The sequence below is a fragment of the Lichenostomus cassidix genome, chromosome Z, assembly GCF_008360975.1.
Source record: "Lichenostomus cassidix isolate B80296 chromosome Z, HeHo_3.0, whole genome shotgun sequence".
Taxonomy (NCBI): domain Eukaryota; kingdom Metazoa; phylum Chordata; class Aves; order Passeriformes; family Meliphagidae; genus Lichenostomus; species Lichenostomus cassidix.
The window spans coordinates 24,070,531-24,088,155 of record NC_139511.1 but is presented as its reverse complement, the minus strand read 5'-3'; the positions used below and the strand labels follow the sequence as shown (position 1 = coordinate 24,088,155).

Sequence of the window (17,625 nt, the reverse complement as noted above, 5' to 3'; positions counted from 1 at the left end):
GCTGGCTAATGGTTGTTGTCAGCATCCTATGAAACACCACAATAGGTCAGGTGTTTCTTCAGTTCACCCTTTGTGTAGCAGGTGTAGGTGCTAAAGTGTGTCTGGTTTAAAAGAAAAGCTTTGATCTAGAGGTTTCACCAAGGAATTTGTGTGTATTTCAATGATAAATTGTCAAGAGCGACGTGGTGATGTGAGCACTGGAATAGACCAGGTAGAGCAGAGGCCAACCTGTAGCAGAGGAGTCTAGGTGCCAGCAGGAGTATCATTTGTGGTCACGACTGTGTGTCCTTTTAGAAACAGTTTTGTACTTTGTCTTCTCTGAAATGAAAGAAGACAGTGAGGATTGGATGGATGAACAGACACAGGTGAAATACTAAATATTAAGGCCCAGAATGAGGTGATGCTAAGATACTCTGGACTTCAGTCTTTGTGGTCAAGGCTGGCTGCTCCTCCCAGCCAGAGCACAGGCAGAGCCCCAGGGCTGCTTTCATGTTAAGTTATTAGCATGTTTTAAACCAGATAAATGTCTGAAGATGGAAGCAGATAGATTCCTCAGAGAAGGGATGGTTTGTTGACAAAGATAGACATGCTTTAAACACCAAAACAATTCTGTGTGCACAAGTTCAAAGGTGAAGATAAATGTTTGAAGTAGACACATTCTCTATTCCTGCTGAGAAGAGGAAATACATTTTTGAGCAAGACATGATTTCTCTGTTCCTACACAATCCAGCCATTATTTTGTATAAAGTCTGGCCAAACTCAACAGCTGAAATTCCCAGAACAAGATTCAGGAAGAGGTTGGATTGTGCATTTGCAAGGAGCTGTGGAGAAGGTAGGAAATCAGGGGTCAGCTACAATACTAGCAGAACCAGTTTCTTCTAAAATCCCTTTACAAGTCATGGGTACAGAAGACTGAAAAATCTCACAAGCCTGTCAGTTACAGAGTTCATGTGGAGTTAAGATATTTGATAAAGCTGAGGTCAGGATTTTGTCTATAACCTCCCCAGTCACAGCTGCTCATGGGAGACTAGAACAGGGAACGCCAGGAGTGGGGCACATACAGTGTTTTGAAAGACAAGCTGGTGGCTTGTATCACCCTGCTCCTCTCATATGCTCTCTAGTTGTGTATTTTCTCTTATGTGCTCATGTTCTCTTGCTTCAAATCATCTCAGAGAAGTATATGTAAGATAGTGTTGCATGAATATGAACGTAGATTTCATTTATGTTTGCTTTGTTTCTCATTTCCTGGTTTACACTCCTGTCCCCTCCTTCTTTCTGGAGGTATCCCCTCTTTCTTTCACATGCTGTCCCACCAGATAAATATTTGGTTTGAAACCCAAAGGCACCCATAGTGTTAAAGTCTCCCAGAGGCACATCAGAGAAGACAGCATTTTACAATCATTCAAAAACTTCAGAAGGAGTGTGCTATGAATTTCTCTTTCAGAATTCATACAGCTTCCTTAAATAAAGACACCTTGAATAAAGGAAGCTGTTTTGATAGCACCTTTTTCAACATGGCCATTCTTATTGGTACCCTGTAGGCAGCTCTCCCCCAGCTGGGGTATTTTTCAAGGACTTTGTTTCATCACTGTCATCCTCCTCAAGTCTTTTGGAGTCTGTGGATGGAGAGGCAAGCCTTTCATATATGAAGGTCTTCAAAATTTGCCAAGTTTAGTGTACAATTATTTTAAATTTATTAATATGGTCCATATGTGGTAGACATATTTTATTTCTTCACATGAATATTCCATGGGCGGAAGCAAACATTACCCCTATGTTAATTATTTCCAGCAGAAAATGCAAAAAACAACAACAACTGTGTTTTCATCCACCAAAAACTATTAGCTATATTGTACTAATGTTGTGGCAAAACTGGGGGAAATTATGACAGACTAGAATAAGAATAATTGCTCCTACGCTCTGTGTGTTTACCACATGGTAAATGATCTTCATGATCTTTTGCATCTATAATAATTCAGCATTCATTTTAGATTTCATGCTCTCATATTTGTGTCAGGGAAAAGCAATACATAGCTGTAAAGAAGCAGTATTGCATGCAGTACTTATCTCTAGCCATGCTGTGCACAAGATAATGCTCAGTGTGATAAGGAGGATTATTGATACAACTCACAGATGGCTAGGACATGAAGAAGTGCAGTTGTGCTGCAGCTGATGAGCTTGCTCCTCAGCTAGCATGGCAAGTGGCTTTCCCTGCTGAGGGTGGGATTATATCAGAATCTGGAAAATGCGAGGCACTTCTGTAGCCCTTTCTGGCTACGATTTTGTTAATTAAAATGAATCATCCCCCCATAGCACTGTTTTCAGCCTGCACAAAGTGCAGAAGGACTCCTCTGCCTGTTGGTAGCTGTGATAACAGTGATAGCAGTGATGCTCAGTGTCCTTTCCTCTCTCAGTCACCATTGTTCAAGAAGAGAGGGGAGGGGCACAGCTGCCTGTCACAACTCCACTCTGAGGGCAGGAGGGGGTCTGGAGAGGACAGCGGGTAGGCAAGAGTAAGTGGGCAACGGCAGCAGATTGTAAATGTTCCTGCAGTACAGCTGGAATGGATATTTTCTGTCTTTGACATGCTAGTGCTTTATCCCATTCCTGTAATCTTAAAAAAACTGCAAACACAGGAGAGATTTTTTTTCTTCTCTCACTCCCTAAAAGAGTCCCTTCCAATATTTTTCCTCTCCATGCAGACTGAGGAATTTGCAGGGTGAGTGTGAGCCCATGACAGAAATCAGGGTGAACACACAAGATGGACAGAAGAGGACAAGTGAAAAGGACACAGGATGGGTAAAGCAGACAAGAAAGGTGTTTCAGAATAGGTGTGCATTGACAAGAGCTGCATCCCTCCAGACCCTTTGAGGGACAACAGTGTGTGACTTGGCAGAAACAGAAATACGTCTTTTATTTTGCTCATTTGAGTTAGGGGAAAACAAATGTTCATGGAATAAACACAGACAGAGGCTGTCCAAGGCAAAAGACCAAGAAAAAGGGTGAAAAAAGGAGTGCTGCTTAGGAAACACTTTGCTGCTAGCACAAGAAGTTTCGTGAGTAGCCATCCAGTCTGGTATCCTAGTAATAAGTGACTAGTTCCTCTGTGTGCATTCTTGTGTAGCTTGTTTCTTTTCTGCTGCTGGTTTTTGGAGTTATTTTCTCTTTTGTTCTTCTACTCATTCATTTTTGTGTGATTTATCATGGCTGGTTTCATAGGCTGGCTGCCTGCAACAGTTTTTACTCTCTTGCAATCAAATCTTGCTGTAAGGCCATGTCACACTCACCCGGGGGTTTCCAACATCCAGATACCATGGAAACATAATCTGCACTGGTGCACCAGACAAGGGTTCAAGACAGATGTGATGTAGTCATATCATGGACATTGGAAAGCCCCCAGTGGACTGCTGCCACAGCTCTGACAGAGAATGCACAAGAAGTTGGGGTTTCATTCCTGGGTGAGAGGTGTCACACAGCAGCAGAAAATTAGATTAGGTCATAACTGCTTTTTTGTAAGTGGTATTTCCTGCTGTAAAACATGCTTCTCTGTCCATAGGGACCCCTCAATCTTTTAAGAAGATCTGGTCATATTTCTCTGGGTCCCTCATGCTTTCCCATCTAATGGCGAGCCATTCACCCCTCAGTCTGATGGGAATTTCTTCTTCACACAGCCCTTGTGGCCAGACCCTCAGGACAGACCTTGGACATGCACCTTAGGAGTGTTCCTCATGCTGCAACTGAAGAGTTTGTTCAGCTTCTTGCAGTGCCAGTCCCTCTGAAGGACTGCCAGGGCTGGAAGAGACATCCCAAGGTGCTCTCTGTCCAGGCAACAGTGCTCTTCAGCCACACAAGGACACACAGTCTGCACTTTCTTTCAAGCACATTGGGCTCTCCTAGTGCCATGGTATGACTGTGGCACATCCACAAAGGGTCAAGTCACTGAATACAACAGGTCTGCTTTGTATGTCATTGTAACTTGGGTTTGACTGAGTTTGTAAAATGTTAAGATGCACCTGGAAATTACTAACACTGTACTTTGGGCTGCACTCAGTTCTGATTCTGAGCAGAAAAACATAAATATTTTGGTGTATGCTTTAGAGATTCCAGTATATGGCAGGAGGATGCTTTTGGATGTCACTGTTTTATTAAATGTGATATTTTTAGATCTTCATTATTGGTGAAATCATTTCACAACAGATTTCTGGTAGGGGTAGAATTTAACCTCACTTTTAGCTTACTTCAACAAATATTCCAAGTAAGAGGGGAAAAAAATTTCTCTTTGGAATAATTCTAGAAAAATAATTCCATTTTTAACAGATAAAGTTTCCAAAATCTGAAGTAATAAGAGCCTGATATTTGTGTGTTCCTTGCTTTGTACCTAACTCAAACATGTCCTTACCATGAGTTATGCTTCTCAGTATTTACCAGTGTACCAACAGTTAAATAAAAAGGCAGCAAACCTGAGGCATTTTTGTGTCACCATTTACAAGCACTTAATAAGCTGCCAGAGCCATTAGCATGGGGGGATGTTTTGCCAGGAGCAGAAGGGTGTCAACTTGCACAATAGTGACTTCCTTCCAGAGCTGGGTGGGAAGGCAACCTTTGTTTTTATCATTTTTCAGTGTAGCATGAGCTGCCCAGAGCATTTAGCTGTTTGCTCAGCCACAGTCTGCTTTTTCTTGAGTGCAACCATTAAAGCCTCAGCACACAGGTTATCAGACCTATCTGAGACCCTGAGGACCCCAGAGAGGCTCAGAAACTCCACCTGAGACCAGTGCTCAGTACAGTGGGCTGCATGTGGATTTTTCTGGATGACTTTGGGGCTTTCTCAGGAGCAAATTCCTATCTGCCTCACCCTAGAGCTTCTTTTTGCTGTTTCGAACACATCAGTAATTATGCCAACAGAATGTTCTGTTGTTCCTCAGCAACAGATTTAAAAAAAAAAAAAAATGGAAAATTGGAAGCTTTCAACTGCAACTTTGAACAATGCTATACAAGCTTCTCTCCCATTGTTTACACACTGGACTTTTCTACACAGGCCTGGTGAGGATGCTGTCATTGTCTTTTGTCCTTGACTGTAGATCCCATGACTTGCAGTGTTCCCATCTCTGATGTTGTTCTCCCAAGGCAGCCTATAGTGACGGAAATATATGCTCAAGCTAGAGCAAAGTCCACTGCTGCCTTACTAGCTGGGAGGCTGAACACAACATGCACAAATTCAACAGTGAGTGATTGAATTTGAATTATTGGCTTGGTTTCTGCATAGACCAGCTCAGCAGAGCTTTTCCATACAGACGAAAGTATCGATGCTTTATCAGCATGGACAGTCCTGCAAATAAAGAGATGCAGTTCTCTGCTCTTATGGGAGCAGGTAAAGGGAAGGGACAAAAGCCTGTAATATTTTGCTTGGGTTTCAAGTACTTATTCCTAGGACTGCTGGAAGCCAAAATAGCTGCAGTCAAAAGCTATGAAGTGGATTTATGTGTTTGATGCCACCTCAGCATGGGAGAGTTTCTTCCCCATGCTGTCAAATTGCTGCCAGAGACCCTAACAAAGTAATTTGGTGAAAGGGCTCGTTGCTTTGTATTGGCAGTTCAACCCCCAACTTCTTTCCATTGGCAAGCTTTGTTGGTCAGCAACGTGAAAGGCATTGAGTGGTACCATTAGTTGCAAGCAAGCTCAATTTAGGGATGCTTTTTGGTGTGTAAAAAGCCTGTATGTGTGGATCCCTGGTTGGTAACCAGTGTCTTTCACCTGGCACACATTACATGTTTGCAGAGCCCTTTGGAAAATGTTCTTCAATTTGATCTAGGTGGGTTTGCTGTCCAAACAGAAAGCTGATTGCACAGCTTACAGTTGCCACTGCCAAAGGTGGAAATTGCTTGCACCTTCTTGGCAGCCATGGTAAGAAGTCTGCATGCTGCAGGAACTGATTTTAGTCAGCTGGTAGACCTGCAGAGACCATCCCTAAAGATAAAATGGGAGCAGTATGTTAACAAATAAATACCACAGTGACAGGAGAACGGGTTTGAAAACAGCACTCACTGGATAGTGCTGGGAAGCACTTATTGCTGCTGCCTGTGCTAATCCTACTCACTGATGATAACACATTGGTTCCACCTCAACAAAGCAGCCTGGAAAATCTTAGGAGCCCTGTTTTATGTTCTGACATGATTGGTGTGTAAAGGTTTCCCCAGCAGTGCTTATATTTGAAACCTCTCTAACCTTGCAAGGAGTTACCATCTTTCTTTAATTCACTACTCCAAGTAAAGTGCAAGGCATTTGATTTAATTTCTGCATTGAGCTCTGAATTTTGTTCTGGGCTTTGTTCTCCTCAGAGCTTTAGAAAACAGAGAAAGGAGGGGGAAGCATTTTAATCGGGGTAAGACTCTTTGGCTTTGACACTATTGAAGCCTGATGAGCCTCTGAATTTCGATTGAATAGAGCCCTAAGAAAAGAAGTAGATCTGTTGAAGGACGGCATTTCAGCGCAAGAAGGATGTGTGTTTAGAACTTTCCATTACATAATGGGGCTGAAATGGATTAACAAAACCCAGGCTTTCTTTTTCTTGAGAATTGCTGCCTGCACCACTCTTTTTCTATTACTGATGCTTCAGTCACAGCACTCACAGAAAGGTTTTCTTTGTTGTTACTAGTTTGAGAAGTAAATTGCAGTATTGTTTCTCCTGGTCAAGAGATTGATTAGTCAGAGGTCTCTAGCTGAAGGGAAAAAATGTTCCTCATTATCAACTTTAAATGTAAATGTATTTGCCAAGCAGAGTTTCAGATGGAGGGGGGCTGGGGCTGGGGCTTGGGGGTGTGTCTTGCTCTTTTGATGTGCTGCCCATAACCATTTACAGATCTTTGAAAGGCATCACTCTCATCAGGTCAATGAAAAGAGAGTGTGGGAACGATGCTCTTGAAAGAAAATTAACTATTGCTGCTTCTGGCCAGATGGTTCTTGTGGTGTTTTGACGAGTAATGGTCCATTAGTATATTTGTGGAGTTTGCTTTTTGTCCATTCTTTCTCTTCCTAGGTGCTTTCATAATCTGCTGGACCCCGGGATTAGTCTTGCTGCTCCTCGATGTTTGCTGTCCCCAGTGCAATGTCCTGGCCTACGAAAAATTCTTCCTGCTCCTGGCGGAGTTCAACTCTGCCATGAACCCCATCATCTACTCCTACCGGGACAAGGAAATGAGTGCAACCTTCAAGCAGATCCTCTGCTGCCAGCGCAGCGAGAGCACCAATGGTCCCACCGAAGGCTCGGACCGATCGGCGTCCTCCCTCAACCACACCATCTTGGCCGGAGTGCACAGCAATGACCACTCCGTGGTGTGAGGCCACAGCCAGCCTAGTGACCGACAAAGAGCAGCAGGCGACGCCGCGAGGCGGGGCAGGCGCATGGCCCCAGGGGAGGTAACCCACTCACGATTTCTCAAACACTAATGGACTACAAGTGCATCTTTTCCAGGGGGCCTGACACACCAGTGTAGACCACCCCGTCCACAGGACTGGCCATGCTGCAAGGCCTTTGATTTCTACTTTGAAAAAGTAGAATGTAGTTGCTTTGTGGCGGAGGTCATCGATAGCCCACGGAAAGCCTCGCTGAGACTTTGTTGGACTTTGCTGCATCTTGGTGCCAGTTTGAATCAACTCTGATTAATTAAGCTTATACCTGCTTCACTGCATTTACATGTAGCCACTTAGTATTTTTAAAAAGGGAGTAAAGGGGATAAAAATATGCCTATCATTTAATAGACATGTAATATGTATCACCATCAGCATGCTTGTGATGAACATTTTTTGTGCAGGGAGTAAAACTGTGCTCTAGTCTTTGTATCCTTAGCCACACTGTCATAACTACAGTAAAAAGAAAAGTATTTTTTTTCTAACACAGGCAACAGGAAGATGATGGAAACTGACTCTTCTTACCTTCATTACTGGCGTTAGAGAATGCATGTTCTGTGTGTATGCAGATTGTTTTAATTATGAAAAGAAAAAAAAAAGCTCTTTGTAAAGTCTGCAGGAAAGTAGAAAAGCATAGACTGTATTTCAGTGTTTGTTTAGATTATGAAATAAACAGTACTTTAGTCACAATGTATATAAGGTTCTTCTTTGAAGTGCGGTATGAAATGTGTAACATGTGAGGGGTACCAAGTTTTTTATGGATAAGTTCTTAAAGTAGAACACATCCCTAAGGCTCTTAAAGGGCTGCAATCAGGTTGGTAGATTGAAAAAATTGTATTTATGACATATTCTTGGAATGCTTTTCTTGTTCATGGCAAAAAGCATAGGCATTTTTAATGGGACAAAAAAAGGTATATGTTTTCATGGAACCTTTCTTGTAATTGAAAACAAAACACCTTCTGCATTTTTGCACTGAGAAATGTTTGTAGGGTACCTTTTCAATGATGCACCCTTCATTTCAAAAGCAGTGGGCTACTAAGAACCAAGGCACAATTTTATTTTGTAAAGTCAAGACTTTACAAGGTAGTCATCTTTTGCAAGTGACTGGACCGTGCTACAGATAGTAGCCACACATGTGCACTGTTATAAATACCTAAACAGATGGGTTTTTTTTCATTTGAGCCTTTTTTGAAGAGAAATGTCACTCATGCGAATACTGGTTGCCAAGAATCAGTGATATTAAACAAAACTCCTTAACAGGGGTAAATGTGAGCAAAGGTGGGATCTTGCTGATAAAAAACTTGGGACCTCTTTCCAGGAAACTGTGTGTTCTCCTAACAGTGTAAAATATATCAACAGTAAATTCCTGGCGCTACTTTTGTCATTGTACTTTGTCTCTATAACAAAAAGAAAATAACCAAACAAAAAAACCAAACACTCACAAAAAAATAACCGCACAAGACAAAACAAAAAACCCCAGAGATGTATATCCTTCAGTGTACTGTACTGGAATGTGACTTAAGGGACAATATTCTCCCATTTGTGCAGGGAAAAAATGGAGAGTATAGGGTCAGCCCACCAAAATCCAGTGTTTTCAGCATCTCTTGCTTAGAGAAGATGCTCTGATTTTATGCTTCCAAGCATAAAATTGCTTGGAATAGTCAGTTCCTTGCTGAAGGAGGGAAGAAAAGCAAGTAAGCAAAACATGCCACTACTGAATAAAGTGAGAGTTTTGACGCTGCTTTCACTAAAACTGAAATCCACATGAACTGTCAAGCTAATTTTGTGTGGACATTGTGGAGGGTGGAGTAGGCAGAGAGAATAAACATAACATTATCTGCCACTTGACCAAGGTTTTGAATATATCCACTTGCTTTGAACAAAACAGCTCTTTTTTCTGACTGTATATGAGAGCAAGTGAATGCACTGTTTGATTTGGTTTTATTCGCATAACCGTACTGAAAAACAGAACAGCTATATGAATTTTTCATTTAAAAGCACCTGCTTGCTAATCCACTCACAATTTTTCCTTAGTGCCTGCTTGATACTTGAATTAGTACAGGTAAGCAGAAGAAAGGAGAGGGTAAGACTGCCTCCAAAGACAGAGGACATCTGACTGCAAAACAGTTTCCTTTTCTCGAGTGCATGGAATTCGTTTCTTCCTTGGATCCAGCAAGAGCACTTTTTCCTGTCCCTAACATCCCCACAAAAGAAGAAGATCATAGACACTTTATTCTAGGGTTTGGGGTTTTTTGGGCTGGGGGCATTGCCCTTTCCAAGTGTCTTTTTCACTGCTGTTTGCATGCTGTTATTGAATTTCATATGGATAGGATGAGAGGATGTTACAAAATAGCAGCAAATTATTCACCCTAGTTTACCCGGCTGAACTGTGGAGGGTTTTGAGAAGCCACAGGTGAATAATTTGAAACCAGGGATGGTACAGTTGTTCAAGGCATGGGTGGGTCCAGAGGCCCCTTGTGAAGACAGATGCCCAAGGAGGTTTTCAGTCATCATTGTGATTGTGACTGATGGCAGTTGCTGTCCAGATACATTGATCAGCCCTTCCCCAAGGAGGCACTCAACAATTGAAGAAGCTGAACCTCTTGAACTCTTAGCTGCAGTTAAATTTCAGTTGTCAGGTATATTAATCCAGGAGTATGTCTGACAACAGGTGGCTTTTCTTCTAAGAGGTGAAGTGCAGTGTTTCAGATCAAATGCAACAGGAGGAACATTGCTTGTGCAATTCTGCTAGAGGAACTCATGAGGCATGTGGCTGACTAAAATTTGATTAGTGCTTTGTGTTGTTGACATGTTGTCCCTATATCCTTAAGAAATCTGATCTGTGAATTGAGTGGTTCTTTGCAAGCTAATGAAATTAAAGCTCCAGTGAGCAAAGAGAATAAAAACCAGAGCCTGGAATAGAAGGACTCATTTGCAGTGTTCCTTAGAATGGTTCTCATGCCATTTGTTTTCATCTCAGAATTTTTTTAAGTTTTGCTCTTCTATTCAGATTTTCCAGCCTCATTGTGCAGTTGTAGAACTCACTTCTGCTATGTGAAAACACAGTGCAAAGTACTTAGGGAAAAAAATTGCCCCACTTATTTTTACTTATCTCAAATTCTTCAAAAGGTTTTAGAAGACTTCTTAAAATACCAACAATCCTCCCACAGTCATTAAAATTCTTCTGTTGCTGATTGCCTCTGGTCCAAGTAAATCCTCTTGAAGTTCAAATGTAATGGTGTTTGTGTCAGCAATTGTAGTGGTGGGCAGTTGTGTATTAAAGGAGTATCCTTTGCAGATCAAGGAAAATGTGCTTTCCTACTTCATGTATTTTCAATGACAGTATAAATCTGAAAACTAATTGAAAAGATGACCTTTGAATTTCAATTCCCTCTTGATGTGATATATAGAGAGGCTGGGTGACCCACTGGTCAGGAAAAGCTCATCTTTTAAATAAAAGGTTGAAAATACATTCTTTGTATGTTTGACACTTTGGTTTTCTTGTCAGAACCTTTGTTATTCTGAGTTTTCTGAGACCCCTTGGCAGCTTCAAGGCTGGCTTCTGGCTGAGATGCTAAAAGTTGGGCAGATAGAAGAGAGGGCAGGCCAAAAACAGGCTTTTCCAGTAATTCCTAAAACTACGCATACCTCTCTGTCCATGGTGCACCAGTAATGGAGGTTTTTAAATAGTTGCCACAAGATTTACCATTGGTTTTTTTTTTTTTAACACTGCCTTTGCCAAAGGCACAGCTGTAGCACTGTTTAAAGAAGCAGGCAACAGAGGCTCAGAGTAGGCCAATTGGCAAAAAGGGAAGGGCAGACATGCTATCTTCCTGGGGCAAACTAAACCTGGGTAACATGGATGTGAAAGAGGAAGGGACATATTCTTAAGTCCAGTGTCTTAGTTCTCTCTCCTCTCCTAGGTAACTTCTCAATATCAACATAAATTTGTCCCACTATGGGATTGCAGTGAACTGAAACTTTTAGGGTCACTCCATGGAGTATGTCTTTTGGTGGTGTGGTGGGGAGAGGTTTAACCATGGCCAGTCTGGGTCCCAGGAGCTGTGTGTCAGGGGAAACTCAAGTGGGCTTTGCTTCTGAAGTGGTCTTTGAAGCTTCTTCTGACCTCTATGTTGCCCCAGAAGTATGCCACCAGATGCCATACTTAACTACTGTAAAGCCATCTGGGGTTTGTGTCTGCACCACTGCCACAGCCAGATCTGTCTGCAGGAGGTGTCCACAGACAAAAAACATGCAGCTTTCTCTGTGAAAGAAATAAAAGTGCACCCTGCAGATTGTTCTTCCCAGGTAAGATTAAAAAGAACACCACCAGATGGAGAGGCTTTGATGCAAACACCCCTGGTCTGTCTTTCAGTCAATGTGAATCAAGGTGATGAAAAGCAGAGCAGGCAAAGGCATTTCACTAGGGCATCATCCCCACCCTGTGCAGAAGCATGACCCCATCCCCAGTGTTCCTGACATTGTTCTGGGTCCTTTCTGACCACTAGACTGGACATATCTGGCAGAGGTCAGCCTTGGCAAACTGGCTTTTTTTTTTTTTCCACTTGCTGCAGAGGTGAATACAGGCTTTTCCTTTTTCTGGTCCTGTTAAGGGCTTTCCTGTTACTGCATGTGTACCTGTCACGTCCTTTCCAACCAGTTCCTGCTGTGAGCCTTCAGTCTCTGCTATACACTGATGTCTGTAGGAAGGGGATTTGCAACTCCAGTCTCATTTGTTCAGACAAATTGCTTCGGCTTTACCATTTGATTGGAAAGGCCACTCCCAATAGAGAGTTAGCTTAAAGAGTGCTAACACCCACACCTGTCCAGCCACAGCTCCTTAAAAAATGTGCCTCTAACTTTCCTTTCATTTTCCTCTCTTAGAAGATTTTCCAAGAAGCTATACCCAGTTCCTCTTTTCTAAGTCTATCAAGGACAAAAAAAAAAGTGGTTGATATTCAAAGAAAACAAACAAAACACCCAAACAGAAACAAAAAAATTACAACAAAAACCTCACAAAACAAACAAACCAAAAAAAGAACCACAAGAAAAACACAGAGCACAAGGATATTAAACTATGCTGCTGTCTTCTGCGGTACATGGAAATCCAACACACATATAGCTGCCAGCATTTTAACAAGAGCCTCCATGAAATGTTCCCGTTTGCCTGTGATAAACTTCTGATAACCAGAAGTGTATGTGGGAGACTCAGGAATCTGTTAATTTTTCCTGTTTAAATAAAGCTGTGTTTGTAATTCAAAAGTATGGAGACAGCCAATGAGGTTTGGCAAACAATTTTGTTACTAAGTGCACTTACTGTAAATGTTTAGAGGTTGTATCTAGTACAATAAAGTATTTGGCATGTGTAATATGGAGTGTGAAAGAAATACCCTTTTTCGGGAGAGCTGGTATTTTTGGATGTGGAGGGGAATTACTCAAAAAACGTTGACTGTATGGAGGCACAGGCTTGTCCCATCCAGGAGATAGGGTAGGGCTGAAACACAGGGACAGCAAAGGGACAGGTTATTTCCAGTGTATCACTTAATTCATTCTGTTTGTGATTCTTACGTGTCCACCTACCTTTCTTTGAAGTCCACATTTGCACTGTTTAACCTCAGGCCTCATCTTGTTGCTATAGAGAAAACCTTTCTGCACAGAGAAAACAAACTTGTTGCTTCTTCTCCCTCTCCCCCTTCCTTCCTTTTTCCCTCTGCTTTCTTCCTCTTCCTTTTGTCCTCCACCTTCCTGTCATTTTTTCTGTGCATGGACATGTTTCTCCTACTATGTGTCCCCAGTTTTGATTCAGCCATATAAGGTTAACTAAACCAAAGCTGCTTGGCTTATATATAGAAATGTATGTGTCCACACATAGACCTGGATAGCCATAGGAAGGGAGCAGAAGTGAAATCAAATTATTCTTTCAGTGCTGTTTGAGTATAGTCCTTTCAGATTCTATTTTTATGCTAACTCCTATTTCACATTTTGAAGAAAACAAGACTTTTGTAAAGGGTTCATTAGCCCCCTGCCTTTTGTTAGAGAAGCTAATAACACACTGATGGAAGCCAAGTGTCTGCTTCAGCAAAATGACAGAAAAAAAGTTGTTGTTCCTAATCACTCCAAGCATTGTTAAGTACAAAAATGAAAAACAAGAAGAGTTGGTGTTTTTTCATCTCCCCAGATCCTAGTGATTCATGACTAATGCCCTGGTGCTGGGCTTTCCGTGGCATGGCGTGGGTAATGTAAAGCAGCCCCATAGAGCTTGATTGCTGGACATAATGAGCAGAAAGCCAAAACACACATTTGCTAAATAAATCACGTCCCATGAAAATGCACTGCAATCCCTCTGGGATTTTCTGTTTAAGCCCCGGATCACCATTTGCTGGGAAAGCCAGACTGTTTATATGGCGATCTGTTAACATTAAATACACAACACGTGCAGCGCCGCAACTCGCAGCCTCAGCGCGCAGTGGGAGACATGCAGAGCAGGAACTCTGAGACCAGAGAGCCAGCACGTTTGGGATCACAGTGCCCAGAGCCTCTGTCCCCTGGGCCAGCCCTTCCATCCTGCTTTGTGCCTTTTTGTGACCCATCAGGACAGGTGTGTCTGGATGGGCAGCACTGCCTCACATGAGCTGCACCCAGCAGAAGCAGATGCAAGTCAGCCTCTTTCATGTTTATCTAAAGCCTTTCTCCTCTTAACTGCTTAGGTTTCACATCGTTATGGATCTGCTGCTCCCTCCTCTAGTCTTTGCAAGCCCAACCTCTTGCTGAACAATCTTGTTGCCCTTCAGATTCCTTCCAGCTCATCATATGTGTTGCCTTTCTCTGGGCCTCCTCCAGAAGCCTAAACCACCTTTGTGGCAAGCTGCAAGGTGAGAGCCAGGTGTTTTACACCCCAGATACAGTTCCTTTGTGATTTCCTGGGGGACGAGGTGGAAATGGAGTTAAATTCATTTGGCAGTCTGTCACAAGTGGTGTTCCCCAGTGCCCAGTTTTGGAGCCAGTTTGGTTTAGTATCTTTATCAACAATGTCTGATGAGAGTCTGGAGATATCTCTCCACTCTCCCTGGAGATATTTAAAATATGTGTAGATGTGGCACTTAGAGGCATGGATTGTTGCTGGGCCTGACAATGCTAGGTTAATGGTTACAGTCGATGATCCTAAAGGTCTTTTATAACCAAAACAATTCTATGATTCTATGGTAGATAAATAAATACAATATATAGAGAATAAGGAAGTGAAAAATTGTGAGGGGAAAGGGGCAACACATAAGAAACTTCTCTACCTTCTATGCAGAATTTCATTTATGACCCTTTCAAAGGCTTTCTGGAAAGTTCAGGAAAGAATTCTGGGTTGTGGCTTTTGTTCAAGGAAAAAGAATAATGCCCCTTCCATGGCATTACTTTTTTTTTTTCTGATGGAAGACTTTGTTGATTTAGGTGTATCTAATTTATTAAGAGATCAAAAGGCCAATTGAAACAAGGAGAAGCCTTCCCATTTACCACCCACACTGAGCACAAAATTAAACTGTTTTTATATAAATGGTGTTTTACCTCTCAAAATATTGAAGGATGCTTCAAGGATCACTGATATAGGTTAGGGTTTTTCTACTCCTCTGGTTTTCCAAAGTTCATGATATCTGGACATTTTGCTGCTTGTTCGGCCACAGAATTTTTAAGTTTGTACATTCTTCTTGTCCTCAAGTGTCTCTTTGCAATCCTGCTTTTCAAAATATGTAAACACTCCTTAGTTCAAGGGAGTTACTCAAAAATGTGCCTAATTTGAGCTACTCCAGCTGCTACTGCCTTCCAGACCCCTCTCCTGTCTGATCACAGTGAGGTCTGATTTTGAGCCACAAATATATGCTAGCAAGTGACAATTATTTTGTTTAGAAATTCTTGTGTCAGGGAAAATGTCAGTATTGTATATATGTCCCTATAGCTAATACAACGTGCATCAGGCAAGCTGGCTGCCCATATGGTGTTTCTTAAAGACACTATCATGAAAGCAGACTTTCCTGAGCTGTATTGGGTTAAGGGTTTGAAAAAGGTGACAGACCTTTCTTTTATTTTTGAAACATCATTCCTACATCTTTGCATGAACATGCCTAGAAGTGGGTTGTTGTTTAGTCTTTAGAGTCTTTAGATCATCTGTCCTTTCTCCTGCTGCTCAGATGTGTGCACACTCCTGTTTGTGCCCCTGAAAAAGTCTGCATATTTTCTGCAAAGTGGAAAACCTGTTTTTCAGTCCACATGCTTAAAAGCACAAGGCATCCACACCTGACCTACCAGGGGGAATGCACAGGAAAGTGGGAACTGCAAGGTCCTTGACGGTCAGATCTCTTTTCTTGACAGCTGAACATATGCAGAGTCTGCGTTATGATGTCTATTTTGGTCTGAGAACACCAGACATGTTTAATGACTTAGTCTAAAGGTACACATAAAACACAATTGTGACACAGGCAATTATTTTTCTTAGAAAAACTCCATGAAAACTTGTAGGATTAGAAGATTTTCACTTGAAGGGTTTTGTTTGTTTTTTTTTTTTTATTTCTGTGCAGAAAACTGCAAGACAAGGAGCAGCATAACTTAATTTTCTTGTAAGCAGAACATACCCTGAATTTAAGTAAGTGTTCCAAAATCCTGGGAAAGCACAAACACCACCAAAGGGTGAAACTACACTCCTTTTTATAGCAAACCATAGATGACAGCTTCCCTTTTTGAACAAACCATGTTTAACCTAGCTGCTGTAGGAGGGTTATTGTTCTTGAAAACTGCTGCAAGGTTCTGAACCTGACCTGGACCCTGTGAGCTCAGGGAAGGGGGTGCAGTCAGGGAGGTTCTCTTCACCCCCCCTGCCATGGCTGTGGTGGTGTAGAGGTCAGCAGGAACCAAAGAGGCTGCGGAGGGGGTGTCACTTGTGTCACTTGTGTCTCTGGGCTGTGAAGTCAGCCCAGGTGGGCAGCTGCATCAGGGCAGCCCTGCCAGGAGCAGTAGCCAGGGTAAGCCACAGGGCCATGTTGCAAGAGGCACATGGCAAAAAATGTTTCCAAGTAGTTACATGAAATGGAGCCAAGCTGGACTACCCTCTTGCCTGCCTCTAGCACTTTACAAAGAGGTGGAATATCTGTGGCGATACACCAGAACACCACTAAATTGGAATTGAAGGAACTGTATGGTTATAATGAACTCACAAGGTGGATTATAAGGATTCAAGACCTGGCCCAGAGAGCAAGGATATAACTTTTGTCTAGGATGAGGCTTGTTGTCAGGAGTTATCACAGTGCTCCACAATGAACTCAGGATGGGTTCCTCTGTCCTGTCCTTAAACTGTGCTCCATGGCTATAACTCAGCTAAAAAGGACAGGTCAAATAACATATATGGCTTTGACATTATGAGAGGGTCCTTCCAGGAGTATGTTAGAAATGGCAGCCCGATGGGCCCTCTGCCTCTCCAGTGACTCCTGAACAGTGGACTTCTCTGGCTAGCATTGCTTTGCCCAAAGGTTCAGCTGTGGCAGCAGAATCCATCCCACAGCAGGTACTGCCAGCAGGATGTGTGTATCCTGCACATAAAAGCAGGGTGTGGGATTTTCTTTCTCTCTAGCATTTGAATAGCATCTTGAAAGTTTCTTGCAGCACAGCAACAGCCAAGGTAGACATCTTATTTATTAGTGAGCAGACACAGGACAGTGGTGTAAGAAAAGAGTTCTTGCCTTTTCTGCTCATGTTACAATGAACAGTGGTATAAAATGAAGTCTTTGTAGCACAGTTGTTTGTTTTAATCTCTTAATGTCCGTGCTCTGTTCCTTTACTTGCAAGGCTAGCATTTTCCCAAAGCATTTGCATAGCTGAAGAAGCATCGAGGTTTTTTAGAGTAATTTGGCTGAAAGTCAAGAAGAGTTTTCTTCACAAATGCCCTAAATATGCACAAATGTGGCAGCATTCATTTTACTGAATTTGGTGGAAGAGACACAACTCAGCTTGTGTCAAGATATCTGCGTTAGTCTCCCATTGCCTGTACCAGTCCAGGTTAATCTGGTTCAGGAACTAAAAGAAACTGCGCTAGTAAAAGGCACCTTTGTTCTACTGTCTTGTATTTCTATCTGAAGGTGCAACCATTGAAGGAAAAACATCACAACCAGTCCAGCATGCGCCAGTGAAACTTTTTTGATGTAAGCCATGGACTCCTAAGTAGCTCAGACACTTTTGAAAATA

The 17,625-nt window shown here is 42.2% G+C and overlaps 1 protein-coding gene across 1 annotated transcript in view; it reads left to right on the top strand.

The window, feature by feature from the left end:
- Positions 1–12,776, top strand: part of LPAR1 (lysophosphatidic acid receptor 1) — a 75,684-nt gene extending 62,908 nt beyond the window's left edge. Inside the window, exon 4 of the mRNA XM_085043574.1 lies at positions 7,037–12,776. Within this exon, the coding sequence (XP_084899700.1) occupies positions 7,037–7,338 (302 nt within the window). The 3' untranslated portion in view covers positions 7,339–12,776. The remainder of the gene's footprint in view (positions 1–7,036) is intronic.
- The last annotated feature ends 4,849 nt before the right edge of the window (positions 12,777–17,625 follow it).